The 23,109-nt window shown below is 41.9% G+C and overlaps 1 protein-coding gene across 9 annotated transcripts in view; it reads left to right on the forward strand.

Moving 5' to 3' along the window:
* The window catches only part of MYO1B (myosin IB), a 190,144-nt gene that overhangs the window by 38,937 nt on the left and 128,098 nt on the right, over positions 1–23,109 (forward strand). For all 9 annotated transcript variants that reach the window (XM_019838395.3, XM_019838392.3, XM_045034161.1 and 6 more), the window contains exon 3: positions 16,251–16,366. In XM_019838395.3, the coding sequence (XP_019693954.1) occupies positions 16,251–16,366 (116 nt within the window). The remainder of the gene's footprint in view (positions 1–16,250; positions 16,367–23,109) is intronic.

Consider the following 23,109-nt stretch of genomic DNA (forward strand, 5'->3'; position numbering starts at 1 on the left):
TCTCAAGAGCATTTATAATACTTAGTGATTTTCAGGATGCCCAGCCAGCTGACTCTGGAAGTAGAGTTCCTTGTGATCCTGTCATAATAAACCGGAATCTCTGGGTAGACCACTTGATTCACACACCTACTGCTTGGACCACTGATTGTGGCCTGCTGACCAGAATGAACTGAGTGGCTTAAGAAAATGATGTCCTCTCCTAAGATTGGGTAGGGCCAACTTTTTCCAAAGGAGGTGGGGTGTGTGTAAGTATGTGAATACCCAACCAAATATATTAACATGTTAAGAAGAGGAAAGGGGGAATGAATGCTCATGAGGTCACTGCTGTAAACCCATCACATGTTGGGTTGGGAGTTTGTAATGAAGTAGCTTTGTGGGTGTTGATATGAAAAGGATATGCCCCGTGAGAAGGATTTGTCATTTGCGTTCCAGGCTTCAGGTATACCCAAAGGCATGCTTCTCATACTTTCTATTGGAGAACTCCTAATGGCAAAGAAGAGTAAATAGTTGCCTCCAGGGACTCTGGGGCCATAGTTGAAGTCCATCCACTTCAGAGAAGTTTTGTCGAAATACTTGCTTCCAAACTAATTTAGTTGTATTCTATTCTGTAACGCATATGGGTTTGTTTTTATCTAATATGCTCCTTGCAACCCTTTGAGTAATAAGGTTTTTTTGGTGCTGATAAGTACATTTAGTTTGTTTTCTGTCTGAATTGTCAGATCGGGGATCATGTAGATACAGAGGTGTGAATTCGTCCATTTTGGGACGCAACTAATTGTAATTGCGAGTAACTGCTTTGACAATCTAGTAAAAATTGTCTTAATTTTTAGAAGTTAGTACTACAATTGGGATCCCCATAGAGATGGAATCAGATGCTTTTCCGAAGGATACTTAACATGCACGCTCTAGGAACATCCATCATTTGCTTTGAGGTGGGTTCATGCACTGAAGCACTGGGTTGGTTCATCATCCGGTGTGTGGCCAGGCAGCGTCTCTAAATCTGGGACGGTTCCAGACGTTGATGTGAGAGCTTTGCAGTAAGAGCTGTTCAGTTGGACATAGTGGAGGATCGGGTGAGAAAAGAGAGAGGCGATGTTGGCCTGATGGGGTAACGTGCAGGGTCAGAGACTCTGTTTGCTTTTATTCCTCCCTCTTGGCTGAGTGCAGTTCCGGCTGGGACAAGCTGCAGGATGTGATGTGCCTTTTGGTCTCCCAGTCTGTGTGGGGCCAGTGTTGGGAAATGTCGGTCGTGACATAACTGAGCATTGCTCTTCTGTATTCTTTCTGCTGCCTTGGTCAGACCTTCTTCCGGCCTCCCCACCCCCGCCCCCCACCAGACAGAATGGTGGCAGGATTTCATGCGGACTTGTAACGTAGGAGACCCACCCAGACATGATTCTGTTTTTAGGGTGACTGGTCAGGACTGTGGTTCTGTTCAGGAACAGGAAGGCTGCAATTTAGGCAAGAACAAGGCCCAGGGCAAATTTGGAAACTAAAGAACCGAGGTGTCTGTTCTCCGACAAGAAGTATTTTTGGTGCTGACAAGTCGATGTAGTGTGTTTTCTATCTGAATTGTTAGTTTGGGGATCATCCAGATATAGAGGGCTGAATTAGTATAGTTTTAGGATCTTAAGTTAAACTAATTGTGGATGTAAAAATGACTGCTTTGCAAGTCTAGTAAGAATTGTCTTAATTTTTAGAAGTTGGTGCTAGAATTAGGATCCCCATACGGATGGAATCAGATGCTTTTATCAAAGATACACAACTATAAGTGCACAATCTGTTTGGTTTAAAAGAGTGCAAAGTAAATGGGGTTAACATTTATATACTTATTTGAAGTTCCGAAAACACTTCTCATTTACACACATGAAAATTCCTACCTACTGGCTGTAGATCTATTCCTGGGAATTTGGCATAATGATGTATTAGTTTTCTATTGCTGCATAACAGATTTCCCCCAAACTTTGCAACTTGTAATAACATACATTCCTTATCTCAGTATTTCTGGGGCCAGGAGTTTGGGCGTGGCTTACCTGGGTTCTCTGCTCTGGGTTTTACCAGGCTGTCATTGAGGTTTTGGCCAGGACTATAGTCTGATGGGAGGCTTGGTCCTTTTCTAAGCTCATGGGATGTTGGTGGAGAGCTAGAGTTTAGACATCCATTTTAGTGTTATTCTTACTTTACTCGGACATTCTCCAATCTTTTTTTCTCTTAAAATTTCCTTTAAAAATTTTTTATTTTGGGGTGGGGGGGCGGGGGTGTGTCTGGGTGGCTCAGTTGGTTAAGCATCCGACTTTGGCTCAGGTCATGATCTTGTGGTTTGTGGGTTCGGGACCCGCACAGGCCTCTGTGCTAACAGCTCAGAGCCTGGAGCCTGCTTTGGATTCTGTGTCTCCCTCTCTCTCTTCCTCTACCCCGCTCATACTCTGTCTGTCTGTCTGTCTGTCTCTCTCTCAAATAAAAACATTAAAAAATTTTTTCTAATTCTATTTTTTTCATTATAGAATTAACAACTACTTTTAGAAAAAAAAAATCAGATGGTAAAGGGATGCATAACATAAAAATGTAATTTTCTCACCTCAGTGTCCCAGTCTCATTTCTAGAAGTAATAGTAGTTAAGAGAGTAGTAGGGAATTTTCCAGATTATGTTATCAGCTTGATTAAAAATTAAAATTTTTTTGTTCTAGAATTGGAAGTAGGAAGAGGTTCTTTTTCACTGAGATGAATGGCTCTTTACCCAGAGAACCCAGACCCAAAAATATTTGAGTGAAAAAAGAACCATTTTTACTGCCCCCTCCCCTCCCATCTAGACCAAGCAGGGAAAGGAGGAGGGATTCCCTGACCTGGTGAAAGGAAGTGCCTTGATTTGATCATGTATGAACGGTTCACCATGACTAGACTCTGCCTGCGTGGCTCATTGAAAAGGTGGATCTTTCAAGAGACATGAAGAGCGAATTGTGTGTGTTTTCAAGGGTATAGTTTTGGTGTTTGGAAAGGAGACAGCGTTAGAAGGCTGGATAAAGCTGGTGAAAAATAGCAAATCACAAGGCTGAAGAGAAATGTTGTGTCTAATTTCTGAGCATAGTCTATCTCTTGGACAGTTTTGTAATATTTTTCCAGAAAATCATTTTTGGTGATAACTTGCCAGTTTCAACCTGTGTAAGCTCTCTTAGCCTTTGGTGATTGGAAAATTTCTTCCTTCTTAGAACTTGCAAAATGGACACATCTTTATCTGTTATTTACCAAGCTTAAGAGAGTTGTTTCATCATACAGGCCCTATACAGTACTTGAAATGTTTGTGTGATATTTATAATATATAATTTAAATGTTCTGCTCAAGGCCATATTTGAAGTTTATTTGGAGGAAATTAAGGCCCAACCTCAGGCCTGCAGAAGTGTCGTCTTTTGATGGCAATATGGTGGGTACTAGAAGCAAAGACCTGAGCCCCGGTCCTGACACGACCACTTATTTGTTCATTTAATTTTCACTGGAGTCCTAGGCATTGTAGGTTTTTTTTTTTTTTTATGTTTTTATTTATTTTTGAGACAGAAAGAGACAGAGCATGAGTAGGGGAGGGGCAGAGAGAGGGAGACACACACACACAACACAAGTGGGGGAGGAGCAGACGGAGAGGGAGACACAGAATCCGAAGCAGGCTCCAGGCTCCGAGCTGGCAGCACAGAGCCCGACGCAGGGCTCAAACTCACGGACTGTGAGATCATGACTTGAGCTGAAGTCGAATGCTTAACTGACTGAGCCACCCAGGCACCCCCGTAGGTTTTTAAATTATCTTCATTTTACCATGAGGAAGCCGAGGCTCAGAAAGACTAAGTAACTTGTCCAAGGTCACATAGCAAGTAGGTGATAAAGCTGGGATTCGCATCCAGGAAATCTGGCTCTAGAGTTCATGCTTTTAATAGTCCTGTTGACTGTATATGGTTGCTATGAGCATTCAGTGATACCATTAATATGCAGGTATTCACATTCTATAATGTGCTATTCAAAATAATTATGATATGTATAGATTACATATATGAATATGTATATGTATATGAATGTATAGATTTGAAACAAGGCAGTCTCACCGATCCAGATGAAGAATTCAAATGATAATCAACATTCCTGCCACATGTTGAGTTAGCATTTAACAATGCAGTAACATGAACTGGCGTGACATGGAACGAGTGTGTTCAGTTCTAAAGTCGCAGGTGCCTACTAGTCAAGGAAAAGCGATAGCAACCGTTAGGATGATGTTTTTCCTTCTGGAGGGTGGGACAAGATCTTGAAAGGAAATTGATTTTCATCACGTTCACTGGATGGCAGGAGATTGACAGTTGCACGTGGCCCGTCACTTTTATGAGCAGGAAGTAGAGGAGGAGGAGCAAATCACAGGGGACATGTGGCTGATTCACGTGACCAACTCAGCTCCTCCCCCCCCCCCCCCCCCCCCGTGCATCTATTTCTGCTGTTAGATCTGTAGCACAGATATATATTAATGGGAATCGTAATTTCTAAAGAGATGCTGTTTTGTTTCTCAAACTCTGTTTTGGAGGGTTGGAGGCTGAGATACGAGGTGGCATGTTGGAAAAGGCATATAGAGCGAAGGTGGAATCTCGGCCACTTGCAACCACCGTGAGCGCTGTGAGTAATTGAGAGTCAGTTTTCTCATCCACACATTAGGTATCATGATACTTATGTTGTTGAGATGTGATGGAGATTAGGGAGCATCTTAGCCTGGTGCTTGGCACATAGTAGGTGTGGAGTACCTGGTAGGTGCCATGACCGTCTGAAAAACTTGGAAACCAGAATGACTTTTCTTTAAGGGCTCAGACACTGTGATTTCCTTGTAATTACAGTCTTTCTCTTTCTCCCCTCCCCTGACTTTCTCTTTCCCTCCCTGTCTCCCACTCTCTTCCTCCCTCTTTTCCCTGCCCCCCCTCCCTCTTTGGTATTCATTGAACAGATTTCATTTTTGTTGTATTACTATTTCAATTGTCCACAAATACTATTTTCAGATAGTAATAGACTTCTAACACAGGACTGCTCGGTACCTTAGTTAAGAGTTTTATTAGGTCTGGAGAATGGTACATTTTTGGAAAATACTTTTCTCATTGCAGAGTTTATCTCAACAAAGATATTATAGTATTGTGTTACTTTGCTCTAAAATAAAGGCTGCCCGCGGTGATATTTTTAGCCAGTATTTCAGCGTGGCATAGAACTCATATATAGTTCTGTAATTCATAGTCTGAAATGACTGGCAGCCCAGGAAGAAAGTGTTGTAATATGATGGTAGTTAAGTCAAGCCTCGGACTGCTCTAACAGTGGCCATGGCTGACTAGCCTGCTTGCCTTCCTTGGCAGCCATGATTTGTATGACCCCCGGACTACGTGTGGGCTCCCGCTCTAAGACCGGTCGTTTGTGGGACAGCAGAGACAAGAAGATGAACAACACTTGATTCTTTCCTCAAACTGTGAATTGAGAAATCCTGGAAAAATAAAACTATCAATGAAAGCAGATGCTGGCGGTCATGAGGTTGTAGGGCCATGGTGGGCCATGCTACAAGCAGGCACTGTGAGTAAGCCTCTTTGAAGTAGACCGGCTATAGAGTAGAAAGTGAGAAAACCAGTTAGGAACAGGCCCAGAGAAAAGCAGAAACGTGAGCAGGGGATGAGCACACCGATACGTGGAATTGGACGGGAAGTTACCACCAACTTGTGCTGCCTTAGCATGATGCACTGCACTCATACTCACTCTTGGGTCACAGGCTGCTCAGGGGTTCCTGGGTGTGTTCCTTTGTTCAAGAGCTTAGTACTTGAGGTACAGGAACCCAGGACTTGATATAACATGACAGCATCACTGTGCTGAGCGGCTGAAACAGTCTGACCTAATCCCACTTCTCTGTTCTAATGTCACAGACTTTGGCGTAGAGCTTTGGCATAAAACCGTCTCTTCCACTCATGGGGAGACCTTGGGCAATTTTTTTTAAAACCTTCGAATGCCTCAGTTTCTTCTGCAGTAAAAATAGGCTGTTATTCATGAGTTCTCTCTATATATTTTGCATACGTATCACAAATATGTTCTTAGATCGGGTATGTGTGACGTACACACTGAATGACGTTGTGTTGGATATAAGACCCAGAGAGAAGGCTATATTGGTATTGACCTTGCGTTTGTAATTTTTTCATTTAGGCAGCTTTTCACAGTTTTGGACTGTGTCTAAAAAAAACCAAAGTGTTGGCTAGACCAAACTGTGTTTTTCAAAAACCAAATAAGACAAAAGTCCTCTTTGGGGGAATCTGGGAAATCTTACGGATGTCTAATGAAAAACACTGTGGCACGTTATGTCTTCATGTCTTGTGATCAGATTCCCAGGATCTGGAACTCAAGAGGAGGATAAATTCCTCCTCATGAAGTGAGTCGCGTGTTGTCATTTCTGAAGATCCCATCAGCTTATCCTGTATCATCATTTTCTCAGGATCCTAGGCGTTTAACATTAGCTTCATTAAGACGTACCTCACGTGCTCATCTGATAACTCTTCAATGCTCTGTATACAAAGACCATTTTGTAAGACTTTGGCATCATAGGATACCTCCAATTTAGCTGAGTTACTAACGTATGTTATAGGCTTTCAAGTCCTGGCTCTCTACGATGGCCAGCAGATTCCAATAGAGTGAAACTGTGAGTTTCTGTAATCATAGCAGGTAATATTTATGGGACACTTGATGTATCTCAGGTGCTGTGTTTCATGCTTTAACACAGAATCTCATTTAATCCTCAGATGAGGGAGGAACCAATATTCTCCTCCTTGTTCAGATGAGGAAACTTAACTTGGAGAAGTTAAGTAGATTACCCAGGAAACCAGAAAACTTTGCCAGATAACTTGGAACCATGGTTAAAGAATATTTCAAAGGCATTTGAAGCAAATAAAATTCTGTATGACATAGAATCTGAGCAAAGAGCTCAAAAACACTTAAGTCACTCTGATTCAGCATCTGACTCCCCCCCCCCCAACACACACACACACACACACACACACACTGACTGCTCTCAGACTGGATGGAGCTCAGGCCCCTCACTTTGATGTTTGAGGCTCTCTGCAATTTGATCCCAGTCTTATTGTCTGGGTGATTACTCACAGGAGATCTTTGCTCTAGGCAAGCTGTCTCATTCCTGTCTTTGAAATATGGGTGGGTGGGCCTTTGTACCTCTGTCCATGTTTAATCCATGTTGGAGCATGTGTCAGAATTAACTTCCTTTTTAAGGCTGGATATCTTCCACTGTATCTGTATACTTCATGTTGTTTATCCATTCTTCCATCAGCAGATGCTTGGGTTGCTTCACCTTTTGGCTGTGGGGAACAGTGCCACAGTGAACCTGGACGTACAGATAACTGTTTTGAGTCTCTGGCAATTCACACTTAAAAAAATTTTTTTTTTGAAGGATGCAACTATCATAGTAAAATTTTAGAAAAAGAGAGGGGTTCAATCATTACTAAAACCTGAATTCTCCTATGACACTCTTTGGGGGAACATTACTTTATGTGAATCACGCCCATCCTTTTAGACCTGCTCAAATCTTCTGACTTCCTGGATCATCATTCTTGGACCTCTGCAGTTCACAGTGACTGTTCCCTCAAGCAGACCAGACCCAAAGCACTCACCTAGGCAGTAAGAAGACTAATGACTCGGGAGGCTGCTGGGTGGCTCAGTCGGTTAAGCATCTGACTCTTGGTTTCAGCTCAGATCATGATCTCATGGGATTCTCTCTTCCCCTCTCCCTTTGCCCTTCCCTTGCTTGCTCTCTATCCCTCTCTCTCTCAATATAAATAAATGAACATTAAAAAAAAAAAGATGACTAATGACTCATTTAGCCAAGAATCACTTAGATCTTATCTTTTTTCGTGGCCAGACTAGTTAACTCTTAAATTTTATGTTTTATGATGTAAAAGTCTTACCTCCTGAGCTCTATTATAAGCTCCTTGGGAGCACAGACCATAGGAGCGTCTTTTATTTCCCACTCTGCCAAACACGATGTTGTGCATAAAGAAGGCTCTTAGTAAATGTGTTGCTTGCTTGTTCAGTGGCTGTACCTAAATTCTGTCCAGGCAGTACAGCCATGTGAAGGTTTATTTTTCCTTGGGTCCAACGCATCCTGGATTTGAACTGTTAACACTGTACAGGTGAAAGTGGCTTGGAGGAACATGGCTTGGAGATAGATTTGGAAGAATCCTACACATGCTTTTAATACTTCCTTGGTGCCATTTTAGGCTAAATCATTAGGCATCAAGTAAGATACTTCATTAAATATTACCTGTGGCATTGCCACTCTCCTGGTTTATTTCTCTAAAGTTAAGGAATGATTATTATACATTGTTTTGCATTTCTTCACAATGGAGGCACAACTTTGTGTGCTGGGATAAATATGAAAAAAAAGTTTTTATTGGGGCGCCTGGGTGGCTTCGTCAGTTAAGCATCCAACTTCGGCTCAGGTCATGATCTCACGGCTTGTGGGTTTGAGCCTCACATCCGGCTCTGTGCTGGCAACTCAGAGCCCTGCCGCCTGCTTGGGATTCTGTGTGTGTCTCTCCCTCTGCCCCTCCCCTGCTTGCTCTCTCTTTCTCTCTCAAAAGTAAATAAACATTAAAAAAAAACAACTTTTTTTTTAAGATGAAAAATTTTCTCTGTAACTAGGTCTTTTCCTCCCCCTCCTCTTTTTTTGTTTATCCCTGGTGGCATAAGGATTTCAGCATTCCTCAGGTGATCAAATAAGAAGCTTCTGCCCAACAGATGGCTCTCTGTTACACAAAGGTGAAGATGCTGCCGAAAGGCATTGCACAGCACAAGTTTTTCTGATTAGGCATTGTTCTTGGCCACTTTCCTCGAAGCTCGGAGGCCTTACTGATAGCGGGGATCCAGTGCTCTGATGAGACGAAAGTGCACTCCTCGTCCTGACTGCACTTTTGTTAGATAATGTGCTGATACCGCTTAACAACTTCGTGCTCCATCGTTATGGACCTTAAGGTGGAGACTTCATATCCATCTCATGGGGATTGAAGAAGAGTTTAGAAAAAAGGTGTTTAGGGGTGCCTGGGTGGCTCAGTCAGTTGAGCGTCCAACTTCGGCTCAGGTCATGATCTCACAGTCTGTGAGTTCGAGCCCTGCATCGGGCTCTGTGCTGATGGCTCAGAGCCTGGAGCCTGCTTCACATTCTGTGTCTCCCTCTCTCTCTGCCCCTTCCCTGCTCATGCTCTGCCTCTCTCTGTCTCAAAAATAAATAAAAACATTAAGAAAAAAAATTAAAAAAAAAGAAAGAAAAAAGGTGTTTACGTGCGTATTTTATACCAGCACTTTAAGGTTTGGGGATGAGTTTTTAAGGAGCTACAGAGATGGTAAACAACTAACTGAAAATCATCCTGAAGAAAATAAGGACACTGGTAGATAGGCAGATGGGATGCCTAGTTAGAGCCTCAGCAAAGCAGGGGCTTTAAAAATATATTTTGGAAAAAACTGGTATTGAAAAGAGGTGCCAAAGTAGTCATCATGGTGAAAACAAGTCATTGTGGAGTTCCCATTACATGTATTTTATGGTTTAGTTACAATTTTATTTTCAATTTCATGTGGGGAATTGAAATGTAAACTTCTAGGGGTGCCTGGGTGGCTCAGTTGGTTAAGCGTCCGACTTTGGCGCAGGTCATGATCTTGTGGTTCGTGAGTTCAAGCCTTGCGTTGGGCTCTGTGCTAATGGCTCAGAGCCTGGAGCCTGCTTCGGAGTCTGTGTCTCCCTCTCTCTCTGTGCCCCTCCCGCCTCCTCCACTCTCTCTCTCTCAAAAATAAATATTAAAAAATTAAAAAAGAAATGCAAACTTTTAGGATTTTAGGTGTCTAAAGATCTTCATGTTGCCCCGGGAAGAGCTGTGGTACGAAGGACGTGAAACTGTTCTGATTTTCCCGTGTCTGTCTACTAATGTTTCGTTCACCTAGCATTGCGGGCTTCCACGCGATGGAGACTTGGAAAATATTCAAACTACGCTTCAATGTTTAACTTGAAAAAAGTTTTTTTTTTGGTCGGATATGTTTCCAAAACGTGTATATCCTTGTCCTCAAAATCATAATACTCTGTCTCATTTCAGCCTTTCATCATCCTTCTTTGTTCTGACAAGATGCACTCGGCCAGCGGATCTGAGATGCAGGCCCTTACTCTAAACAACTCTTCATTTTTATGCTCTTAAAATTATTTTGATCCCTTCTTACTCCTTTCCTTTCTTTCTTTCTTTCTTTGCTTCTCTTTCTCTGTCTCTTTTTCTTTTTTCCATTAGTGGCCATTGTGTCTTCCCTTAGGATAGGAGTTCTTAACCTGGCATATCAACTGTATGCAAACTTTTTTTTTTAATTGTTAAAGTTTATTTTATTTATTTATTTTGAGAGAGAGAGAGAGAGAGAGAGAGAGAGAGAGAGAGAGAGAGAGGCAGCGTGCATTAGCTGGGGAAGGGCAGAGAGAAGGAGAGAGAGAAACCCAAGCAGGATTCACGCTGTCAGCATAGAGCACCAACACGGGGCTCAAACTCAGGAACCAAGAGATCACGACTTGAGCTGAGATCAAGACCCAACACTTAACCACCTGCACCCTGCAGGCACCCAGCTGTATGCACATTTTTGTTTTTTTTCTGGGGAGAAGTGTCATAGCTTTTATTGACGTTTCAAAGGGACCTACAACTAAAAAAAGGTTAAGAAGTGCTCTGTAGCAGTATTTTTCCAACTGTAAGTTTCAACCTATTAATGGGTGATAAAAACCATTTAATGGGTTAGGGCCCGCAGTTTTTTAAAAAAAAATTGTAATGAATAGAGTTGAACAAATAATATCAGTGCATGACATGGTAAGAGTATTTACAGTTTTGTGAGAGTTTGGTTTCATATATGTGTGTACGTGTGTGTAAATATCTACTCAAATACACATACTTTGTCGTGGTGAAAATTTATTTCTCACAATGAGTCGTAGTCAAACATTTGAAACACGCTGTGACAGAATGGCCCCAATTTAGAGATGTTGTTGCTGTTTCTCTGTAGTGTGCGGAGAGACCGTATGCCAAGTTCATTAGAAATGTGGCTAAAATGAAAGGACGTGAAGCTAGAAGGACTTTCTTTCCTTTTTGAAATATTTACAGAATTAATTACATAGGAATAAGAGAGGAAAGTAAGATAGAAGATAGGTCAACAGTGACACTATCCCAGTGCTGCCACTGGGAGTAAAACACAGTCGTGTGGGTCCTGAAGGTGAACACCACAAGCAGTGGTTTTCACCTCTGGTTCCACATGGCCTTCTCTGGGGACACGTTAAAAGATGTGAGAGCCTGTCTGCTCCCAGACCATTGAAATTGAATCTCTGAGGATGGGGTACTGGAAGAACTCTCTTCTAGAATAAAATGCATGGTCTTTGGGGTGTATATGTATCAGGGGTCTTTCTTCTGGGTTCTGAATTACTGGATGCACGTCCTCCAGAAAAGACTTAAGTTTTCACTGTGATCACAATAGGAATATACAAGTATTATTTGGTTATTCACAAGGCATCTGTTCTGGAATGCTACAGATATCTGAAGTATGAAGACGGAGATTGTTTTGACCTGGGAATGTTTGAACATTCTTGATTTAATGTCTGCCCTTGAGAAGTGAAAGATAAAAGTTGCTAATTGTGCCCTTTGTAAGAAGGTAGAGCCTTTCCTCTTTCTCTTCCCTTTTCTTTCCTCCTGACTCCTTCCCCTCCCCTCCCCTCCCTTCCTCTCCTTCTCTTCCCTTTTCCCTCCTGGATGTCAGAGACTGGTCCCATAGGGCGGTGGGAATAAAGGGAACTTTCCAGTGTCGCGGTGGTGGAGTGCACATGCTTGAGTTCTTGGAGGTGCCAAGGGGTGGGAACATGGAGGTGGTGAGCTAGGTAGTGGCTGAGATGGTTAGGTTGGTTATACTGAATAAACAAGTACATACATACATACATATGAGGCTAATGAGAGCCAGGCTTGTCTCTGTTGGAGAAGGTCGATAGAACGTAATTGGTAGGTGATCTTGGCCATTATGTGAAAGGAATGCCTTTCAGTGTAATTAGCCTAATGAAAGAACATCCTCTGGATTCCAGTAGGAGTTTCTCTGTGCGAGTCCTTTAGGGGGCACAGGGACAAGGCTGAAGTGTGAGCCCAGCCATAGAAGTGGCCTGCTGGGAAATGAAGTAGGCTGTGAGACACCTTTCTGTTGGCTCCCTTGGTGCTGGTACCATCTGAGCTCTGTAGTAGTAGTTTGTTGATGGACACAGGATCTATGCACCTCTTATGTCCAGTCAAGTAAGTAAGTGGAACTCTAGGGGGCAAGGGATGGATCCTTGTTGCTGCTCCCTTTTGTAAAGATTTATAAGTATTTCTGTGTTTCCTTTTTTTTTTAATTTTTTTATTTTTTTTATTTTTTTTTATTTTTTTCCCACCAGCTGTTTCAGGAGGTATGTGTTTCCTTTTTTTTCTCCTTGGCATATTCAGAATAAAAAGGACATACCCAGCCCTTTTATGTACTTGTCTTTTTTTTTAATTTTAAGATTAAAAAATTTTTTTTTAAATTTATTTTTGAGAGACAGAGCATGAACTGGAGAGGGGCAGAGAGAGAGGGAGACAGAATTGAAGGCAGGCTCATGCTGTCAGCTCAGAGCCCAACATGGGGCTCGAACCCACGAACCCTAAGATCGTGATCTGGGGTGAAGTTGGACGCTCAACCCATGTGCCCCTTTATGTACTTGACTTTAAGAAACTCTGTGTCTTATCTGCAACCTCTTGATGCCGGTGGTTACTTAATGAGTTTGTTTGTAGTTCTTTCTAGACTATGGTGCAATAAGAAGATACTAACTTTAAATAGTATACAGTTGCTTGTTAAAAAAAAAAAAATGTCTGTCAACTGTAGTCGAAGTGTTAATTGATGTAAACATGAACTATCTGGTCCCTGTTGTTCTGATCCCCAAAAGGGAGTTTTAATCTGGTATTGCAGTTACCTGAGTGGAGAATGGATAGCTGCCTAAAACCAGAGTAGACCTGTAAACTCCACTCAGCCAATCAGCTGCTGCTGGGCATTCTTTCCTGTCTCAGACAAAGGAGGACTGTGACTGAACATTTGAGTTATTCTCTTGGTACGTGTGGGAATATTTAAATCTTCGATTAATGCACATAGACCCTTCAAGGAAAAAACCCTTATAAACAGTAAGGGCAGGTGTCATGGTAGAGGACAAACCTAGTAGGAATTCATGATTAGAGGATACATATCTGAAACATATACATAAAGTAGAATGGAGAGATAGCACAGTTACTTTTACTGTTTCCTTATTGAGATTCATAAAACTTGCCCTTTACTGATTTGTTGAGCTCTGTTGGTCTATCAGTAATTGTTGCTGGGTAACAAACCAGCTCCCCAAATGAGTGGCCTAAACAACAACCATTTATTTGTGCACAGTTCTCTGGGATAGCAGTTTGGGCTGATGTCAGCTTGGTGTATTTTCTCCTGGTCTCACCTGGAATCACACATCTGACCTTAGGCATCTGGTGGCCTAACTGGGACTGGATGGCTTAGAATGGCCTCAATCATATGTCTGATGGTTGGTTGTCAGACTGTGCAATTCAGGGCACCTTGGCCATCTACGTGGCTCAAGTTCATTCACATCCTGGCTTCCAGCCATAGCCATAAAAAAGGGGTTCATCCTGTACAGGTACTACTCAAGCCTCTACTTGTGTCTCATCTTATTTTTAAAAATTTTTTTTTAACATTTATTCATTTTTTGATAGAGACACAGTGTGAGTGAGGGAGGGGCAGAAAGAGGGAGACACAATCCGAAGCAGGCTCCAGGCCCTGAGCTGTCAGCACAGAGCCTGACGCGGGGCTCAAACTGACGAACCGTGAGATCATGACCTGAGCTGGAGTCGGATGCTTAACCGATTGAGCCGCCCAGGTGCCCCTTGTGTCTCATCTTATAATGTCCCATTGGACATTTGACAGTCAAGTCACATAGACAAGTCCAAACTGAAAAGCTGGAGGAGTAAACTGTATCTCTTGATAGAAAGAGTGGCAAAGTCACATTTCAAGGGGGTCTGCCTGCAGGGGTGGAAGGAATTGTTCTAGCCATCTTTGCAAACAACATCCCACAGTAGGAGCCTGAGGGAAAAGGGTATACTTTAAAGATTTGTTCAGTGGCAACATGTGGCATAAAGGTTTAATAAAATATTAGGCACTGTATACGTACTTGCTATTATATTTCAACAAAAGAACAGTTACACGTGAGTCACTTTCTTAGATGAACTGGCCCTGTCTGCATTGGTCATTCAGTTAACCAGTATTTATGGGACATCATTAAAAGGTCAGGCCCTTTCTTTGTGGTAGGGAAAGAGTTGGGGAAAAAAAGCACATGATTCAGTTACGTATAAAAGTCACAAGTAACAAAGAGAAACGTATTAACTCAATAGTGTGGCTTTTGATTTTGAGGTTGAGGTAGCAGAGTTTGCTCTTTCTGTAAGAATGCCACAGAGGCAGATTTTTATCAAGAGGTTAGCCACCGTGAAGTGTGGTTTTAGGGAGCACCGTGATCATTGGTTTCTCTGCCAACAGCAAATACGTATTTCGATTATTGTGTTCAAGAAATTACCTAAAAAAGGAGAGTCATGTACTTTTCTACTGAAGAAGGCCGATCTTTTAATCAACAGATACTAAAAGAATAACCAGTCATATTTTCATATCTGCCAGTGTAGCTAGTATTAGTTCGAAGCTAGTGAGACAGTATTTCCATCTGTAGCATCCGCTGGCCCAGGTAGGTTGGAGTGTGAAGAAACCTTCTTGAAAAAGTCCTATCCAAATGGGGTAAGTGAGGAAACTTGGAGTCATCTCTTGTCAGGCCAGATTAATTGGTCCTTGTGATAGAATGTCAGAAATGAATGCCAGAAATAAATGGAGAAGCTTGCGTGGGAACAGAGTTTTCTTTCATGACTGTGGTCTTGTCTGTGCTTGATAGGATGCAAAAGTATGTGTAGAAATGACCTGTTCAGTTTTCCAGGTTGGGGGAGAAGTCTTTTGTAATTAAAATAATTGTGACCCATGTTAGAAAGAAATCATAATGTTAAAGAATGTTAAAATGTTCGTACTGTTTTCTATTCTGTTCAATTTTCTGGAAAGATCTTGACAGTCTTGAATCCAGTAATGGAAATACTGGACAAATTTGTTGCTCTAAAAACGCCACCTTTTGTTGCATGCGCTGGAAAGGTGGGGAAGTTAGAGCTGACTTTTTTTTCCCCTTCTTTTTTTTTCTTTCACCTTTTTCTTAAAGCAGTTTTTATCACTTAACGTATTTGTGTTAGTGTCCCCTGTAATGTTGAAACTGAAAGGAAAAATGAAGCCACTAAACTGAGTTCCAGTTACGTGACTTTGGCTTGTGGCATTGTGCTAGTCTTTGTACAAAATGAACTGAACCAGACTACTCTTGCTTGCCAGGAATTCCAGATCAAAATGGAAGGGAAGATTAATAGTGTTCCAGTTTGTAGTGTGAGAGGGTTAATGTGTGCTAAAATAAAGTATTGGTCCCTCCAAAAGTACATTTAAATTCTACCTTAAATTTAAATTCGACATTAAATGTACCCTCCTTTACAAAGTACATTTAAATTCTGGTATTACAGTACATATAATATGAAATTATGTTGTTTGAAGGCCCAAGGGATAACTGTGGCTCTCAAATGGAGTTGGGCGCTGTCTGAGCCCTTTGGAGAGATTGAAAGGCTGGTGTAAGAGCAGTGCCAAAGTAGAGGCCTGTTTGATAGGTGTGGATGTGGTTCAGGAGGAGGGAGGCCCTGGGTCCCAGTGGGCTCAAACAGGAGGCTAAAGATGAGAGAAGGAAACACCAATAAGAGAGAGCCTAGCTGTTGCTCAAAATTAGCTGTGGCTGGTGACGAAATTTTTGGCAAGCGTCACAGGATTTTGGAGAACTCTTATCCAAGATCATAAATTAATCTGGAGATTTATTTTGAAAGGTATTTTCAATGTACAAATCTATGCCTTCCACTTATCAACAAAATGAATGAACACTATTGGCCATCTGCCTTCAGAGATATTAAATGTTCTTGAAAAGTGTGAATGGTCAAGGAGTAGAGATAGTTTTGTGTTTCAAGAGGGTGAAACCATGAGATACTGACCTAAGTTGTTAAAATACATCCTGTGTAATCATGGGGGATATTTTCTTCTTGCTTTTGCAGACGTATATTGGAAGTGTGGTTATATCCGTTAACCCATACCGGTCCTTGCCCATTTATTCACCAGAGAAAGTGGAAGATTACAGGAATAGAAATTTTTATGAGCTGAGCCCTCACATGTAAGTACGGTGTTAAAGCATTAAGTTTCTCTTTCACTCCAGAGATGTGTAGTTGACAGATGTGTCCAGCTGTTTCCTTTGAGTCTCCGGAAAATGTTTTCGTCATTTTTTAAAATTAGATAAAGGAATGTGGAAGTTAATTGTTAATGCCTTATTTTAAATTAAAGAAAAAAAGAATACTTCGTTGGGCGTCAGGCCCTTTAAGTTCTGAAATATTTGGGTTCAGTATGTAAAATATGTTCTGTTAAAAATTTTGTGTAAGTAGCAGCTGCTGCTAATTATTTCTGCAAATAAAACAAGAATGTGCATTGTTTATTCTTTTAAAGAGCCCAAGCAGCATTTTCATAAAGTTGGATCCAGAAAGATCCCAAGTGTTGAGTTGTGTAATGGTTTTTGAGCAAGAGGAAGAAATAGTACCTTCAGTTTATAATCTTCACAGACATTTTTCACCAGATGTGTATATCAGACCAATGATTTCACCTTCCCTGAAGCTGGACACTTGTTTGATTTTTCTGAAGGTCACTTGTTAGTGTAAAGAATTTTTGTAAATAATAATCTACAATAATCACATAGTGCCAAGGTTGAAAAACCCTGCACTAAAGTGAAAGAGCCTGCAGAGTTTCAGTTGTGTTCTAGCAGAAAAGAATTTTCTCTCTGTGATTGAAGATGAGCTATGGGCTCTGTTGACTTTGATAGAAAGTAAAAGCTAATAATTAAAAGATATACATAACCCTGTCTTAGATGTTTCCCTTGTTAATAGAGCGCATAGTGACATTTTTGGACTGTTTGGAACTAAAGATTTAAATAATTCCTTAAAATGGTTGTTCAAAGCTAAATGTTATCTATTTTACCAGTCAAGTGGATTCTGACTATTCTGTTTTCTTCCAGAAGTAGATTTTGCAAGTACATCTTGTTTCATTTTGCTTTGAAATTTGTTTTATAAAGTTATCCCTGAGGTTAAGTCCGTGTCGTGAAATATTTTATTTGATGCCTGAATATTTATTTTAAATTCTCGGCCTTGAAGCCATGCTTCCCAAAATAAGATGCTTGGATAAGCTGTGTGAGAATCCCCTAGAAGCTTATGAAATATCTAGCTTCCTAGGTCTTCCCTCTAACAAACCAGGAATGTACATTTTTCACAAGCTTTCCAGGTGATTCTTAAGTACATGCACATTTGAGAACATGTTGTCCTAGATGTGTATTTACAGATGTTTTCCTTTCCTTAACTGCTTATTGCAAATCGTGATCTTTACTGCAAATAGTCTTAATGATATAACAATGGCTTGTATTCATTGAGCACTTACCATGTGCAAGCACTGCTCTAAATACTTTACGTGTATGATAACTCATTTTATTCTCAAAATAATTCTGTAAGGCACATACTGTTACAAACGGGGAAGTTTTACCAAAGCCACACAGCTCATGGATGGGGAGCCGGGCTGTGAAAACAGTCATCTGCTGTGCCTCTCAGCCAGAAATGGATTCTGCCCTTTTCATGGTAGGGACTCTTGCTGTGCACTTCTGTCCACACACGAGGCCCTCCAGGGTAACCTTAGCTATGCCTCTGTTTATCTCCAGAGACCATCCTTCTTCCATTTGCGGCTTTAATTTCCAGTTTGGGGATATTTAGATATATAATAGATGTCTATTCTAGAACGAAGAGGTTCATGCCCTGTTATATCCATGTTTATCCCTGCCCTTGAAAGGTTTCTAAGAGTCTGTGTGGCACTGCTATCCCTAGTTTACCCCTTTTACTCCCCAAGGAAAACAACTATGATCAGCTATAAAATAAATATCCAATGTGCTGAGAATAAAAACAAAATCTTTTTTTTTTTAACTCAAGAAATGTTTATTAGATTGAGTTAAGTGACAAAAACTTTTTTCCATGGTCTATAAAACACTGCATGGGGTGACTGTGCAAGGTCCAAGTTTACCTAACGAATCTGAATTTGCGAGATATCGATCACACCCCTTTCCCATCTCCCTTTGTTCCTTCACTCCTTCCTACCTGTGTCATCTTTGCATATTCTGTGCCTTGGCCTGGAATGCTTTTCCCTCCCTTTTCCCCCAGGCAACTCCTGTTCTTCCTTTAGATCTCAGATTGCATTAGACCTCCTCGGGGAAGAACCTGCCCTCACCCTCTCTGGCCAAGGTCAGATCTATTGCCCTTGTCACAGTTACAATTTAACAGTGCTTTATGAGATTATTTGATTCCTGTCAGCCTCACCTGCCATGCCAGCTCACCATAATATTCTCAGCATCCGAAAGCAAGTTCGGTGCTGAGAACATGCTGAACACTTCCTTCCTCCACTTACTTGCGAACTATGTAATCTTGAGCAAATTGAAAAAAACTTCAACTCAGAAATTAAGCAGTTTGATCTGTTGAATGGGAAAATAATTATTAACTCCTAGGCTTTTTGTAAGGGATAACTGTCTGCTAGATATTTAGATAATTATCTGGCATACGGAGAGTGCTTAGTATGGAATGGGCTCTGTAGTGAATTGATAGTGGCTGCTATTCACAGTGATTACAATTGTGTGTGGGACCCATTTCAGACCTCTAACATGCTCTTTCTTCCCAGTTTCTCCTCCATGGTGGGATATTTTCCTCTCCTTTAAGGCATTTTCCTGCATTATTCTTTGTGAATGTCCATCTCTGACAGTGTCTGAAATAGGGTCAGTGATACCTAGATTTCCAACTAAAACCTAATCTGACATTCTCAGGTAGTAGTTGTTACAGTATTATGAGACAAAACGAGAGGCCTCTGGGTGGCTCAGTGGGTTAAGTGTCTGACTTCAGCTCAGGTCACGACCTCATGGTTTGTGGGTTCGAGCCCTGCATTGGGCTGACAGTGCAGAGCCTGCCTGGGAGTCTCTCTCCCTCTCTCTGTCCCCCCCTCCCCCACTTGTGGACGTGCTTTCTCTCTCACTCTTTCAAAAGTAAATAGAAATACACTTTAAAAAAAAAAAGATAAGATTAGTTTAGGCTTTTGATGCATTCTAGCCATAACTATTTCAAGAATTTGGTCCCAGTTTGAAGAAAAATCTTAAATAGCTGCTCAGACCACATATACTTTGAGAATTTTGCCAGTTAATTTACCTCAGATTACATTTGGAAATTAACTTGACCTGTCGTTTGCCGTGAGTCATCAGAACCTCCAGATATTTCCCTTACAACTCACGTTTTTAAAGGTGTCCAGAAATTATCTTTCTTTATTTTTTTAAACAAAATTTTTTAATGTTTATTTATTTTTGAGAGAGAGAATGTGTGTGTGGGTAGGAGAGGGGCAGAGGGGGGGGGTGGAGAGATAGAATCCTAAGCAGGCTCCACACTGTCAGCACAGAGCCCAAGCGAGGCTCGAACCCATGAACCGTGAGATCGTGACCTGAACCAAAACCAAGTGTTGGATGCTTAACTGACTGAGCCACCCAGGTGCCTCTTATCTTTCTTTAAATGCCAGACAACTGAACAATATTTGCATTTCATGTAAGTATGGGACTTTGAGATAGCGGACATGTATAAATGAGTAAAATGAAACTAAATAGTGGCTTCTTACCTACACTCCTTTTCAAAGGTAGTTTTATGTTGTCCTACCCTTTCTCCTCTCTTCTTCTCTGAACTTCTATCCCCTTTGTGTTTGGAGTCACCCCTTGAGCAGGCTATTCTTGGGGGGCATGCCCAGAGAAATGAGGGGTCCACGGGGCAGCATAGATGACACCGTGCCTTTCTCTTTGTGTAAGGGGTGTCTTTCCCATGTGATTTTCAAATTCTTTGCACGTAAGGAATTTTTTTTACCACGTCCCGGTGAGGACTTAGTACGTTTCAGGTAACTCAGGAACTGCATTCATGGAGAACTGCCTCAGACCACAGAACCTCATAGATGGGAAAGAATGGCAGGAGCGATGAGGAGACTAATCAACCTACTTAATCTCTTCCCATTCAGAACAGCACCAGGACAATACACCTTCTGAGATTTTATTTACCAAATCCACTTCCTTTTGGTGGATGATTGCTTTGTGATCTTGCAGCCCTAGATACCACTCTGTTACCATTCTGTGGATCCTCCTAAAATCAGCACATGCTACTTCCCTTCCCAGAAGCCTTCCTGGGCTCCCTATTACTAGTTGAATGAACTCCCAAGTTCCGTGGCTTAGTATTCAAGCTCCGCACTGTCTAGCCTCAGTTAGCGCTCTTCTCCAGGCCCCCACACACCAGCAACCTCCTTCATGCAACCTCCTTCTGAGTCCCAGCCTTTTATGTCTCCTCCTTTCCTCTCCTCCTGCTGCATACCCACCTCTGTTGTTAAAACCTCGCCAGTCTTGGGGCGCCTGGGTGGCGTAGTCGGTTAAGCGTCCGACTTCGGCCAGGTCACGATCTCGTGGTCCGTGAGTTCGAGCCCCGCGTCGGGCTTTGGGCTGATGGCTCGGAGCCTGGAGCCTGTTTCGGATTCTGTGTCTCCCTCTCTCTCTGCCCCTCCCCCGTTCATGCTCTGTCTCTCTCTGTCCCAAAAATAAATAAAAAAACGTTGAAAATTTAAAAAAAAAAACCTCGCCAGTCTCCTCGGGTCTGTCTGAAAGCCCAAACCACAAGTGACTTCTCCTGCCTCTGAGTTACCGGAACCACCTGTGATCCCACACCCCACTTTTCTTACTGCAGTTTGTTGTGTTTCTGTGTCATCCTCTTTATTTTTTATTTATTTATTTTTTCAACGTTTATTTATTTTTGGGACAGAGAGAGACAGAGCATGAACGGGCGAGGGGCAGAAAGAGAGGGAGACACAGAATCGGAAACAGGCTCCAGGCTCTGAGCCATCAGCCCAGAGCCTGACGCGGGGCTCGAACTCACGGACCGCGAGATTGTGACCGGGCTGAAGTCGGACGCTTAACCGACTGCGTCACCCAGGTGCCCCTGTGTCATCCTCTTTAATGAGATGGAAGTTACTGTAGATCAGGAACCTTGTCCTGCATACCTCTGTGGCTCTCTCAGTGCTTTTTCTCTTAAGAGTTCAGTGACAGTAGAGCAAAAGAGCTTTTATAATTTTTCATTACATTTTACTTGTGTTATCTCATCTCTGGCAATTCAATGAAATAAAACTATTCTTAGTAGGGTATTTATAGTGTTCAAAATTTCATGGAGTATAATGGGAACTTCTTCACATTCTTGTAAAAGAAGTAAGCTAAAATAGTATTTTTATGGTGCCCTTCAACCCTGGGTGTTCAGATCCAATTTATTCATGATACAGAGCACTTTCCTGACGTGTCTAGCCAAGGGACATGGTGACATAGAAGGAAGAGTGTGTTGTAGCCCCAGCCAGCAACCCCTTCAGGTGGTCACAACCCAAGAGAAAGCTGAAATGTGTCCGTAGCTTAGGATGTAATGTGGTAGCCATATTACACGGGGCATTACAAGCACTGTTTGAAGCAAGCAGTCTTTCCCTTTTAGTAAATGAAAAAAAAACCCTGCAACAAGTTTTAAAAACGGAGAAAACTGGCTTAAGGCTTTGAAAAATTTTGTTATTCTCACCTACAAATGAGAAAGTAATGGAGGATTTGGACAGTGCTCATGTCATTGGTCCAGACATGAGCCCTCTGTCACTAGGGAGCTTTTGACCCCTAATTCAGTGCCAGATTGATTTCATAGGACCACATGCCATCGCCCGTAGAATGACGTTGCTGGAAGGCTTGTGTGTTTTGAGTCTTTGTTTCTTCTGTTATCCTTTTACTCAAGGTAAACCAGATAAATGTTATAAAGAACATTTCTGGCTATATTTCAAAATATACTAGTGCCGTGAGTGTCCAAAGCTTAGGATAAGGGTCCAGGACAGAAGATCCAGATGTTGTCCCTTTTAGGATATCAGTATTTTTTCTCTGCAGCAGACTTGACATTCTGTGAATAAAATTGTATTTATTTTGAGAACTCTTATGACAGTTCGATCCTGAATGCTCATAGAGGTTGCTTGTGTATCAGAGTGTCAAAGTGCTTTCTTAAGGAGAGACAGAGAGAGAAAGTTAGTTGATGCGATACCATGTTGCTGAGGCTTTTGTATTATTTCTCTCATCTTACTTTTGGAGTAACTGAGCCTCTGATTGGTTCTGTATCTCTCCAAAAACCACTTGCAGAAACAGATGTGGGGCTTTCCCATTTAGCATTCTTTCCACTTACTGCTTTAGGAAAGTTACTCATTTACTGAGCAAATATTTATCGAGCGCTCCCCCTGTGCCAGGCTCTCTGTCCGGCCCTGGATGCAGTTGTGAGCAAAGCAGATAAAATTCCTGTCTCCTTGATGGGGAGACAGTCTTCTGACTTAAGTATATAGAAACCCAGATTGTTGCAGCCATCAGTTAGGAGGGAAACCGACAGAGCAAAGGCAAGGAAGCTTTTGTGGAAGACAAAGTGAATATATGTAGATAGTTTTCTTAGAGAGCACGGTTGGTTCCCGTTCTCTCGGGTGGTTTGCGTCAGGAGCCGATAGGTTGTCATCTGGAAGATTTTGCATCTGTGAGGACCTGTGACCAGCGTGAGTGGCTTGACAGAGTCCGCACTCCATCTTGAGTTCTGGTGTAGGCTCCTTAAGCTGACATTTCCGTGGAAGGACACCGTCATGAAAATAGTTGGAATTGCCTTGTACCTTTCTGCACGACTCTCAGGGCTCACGATGAGCAGAAGGCAGTCACCGTGCTTGCTTTTAGTCTTGCCAGACATTTGTTTGATTCTGGACAACCATGGATTAGAAAACTTCTTG

This window comes from Felis catus, chromosome C1, assembly GCF_018350175.1.
Source record: "Felis catus isolate Fca126 chromosome C1, F.catus_Fca126_mat1.0, whole genome shotgun sequence".
Classification (NCBI taxonomy): domain Eukaryota; kingdom Metazoa; phylum Chordata; class Mammalia; order Carnivora; family Felidae; genus Felis; species Felis catus.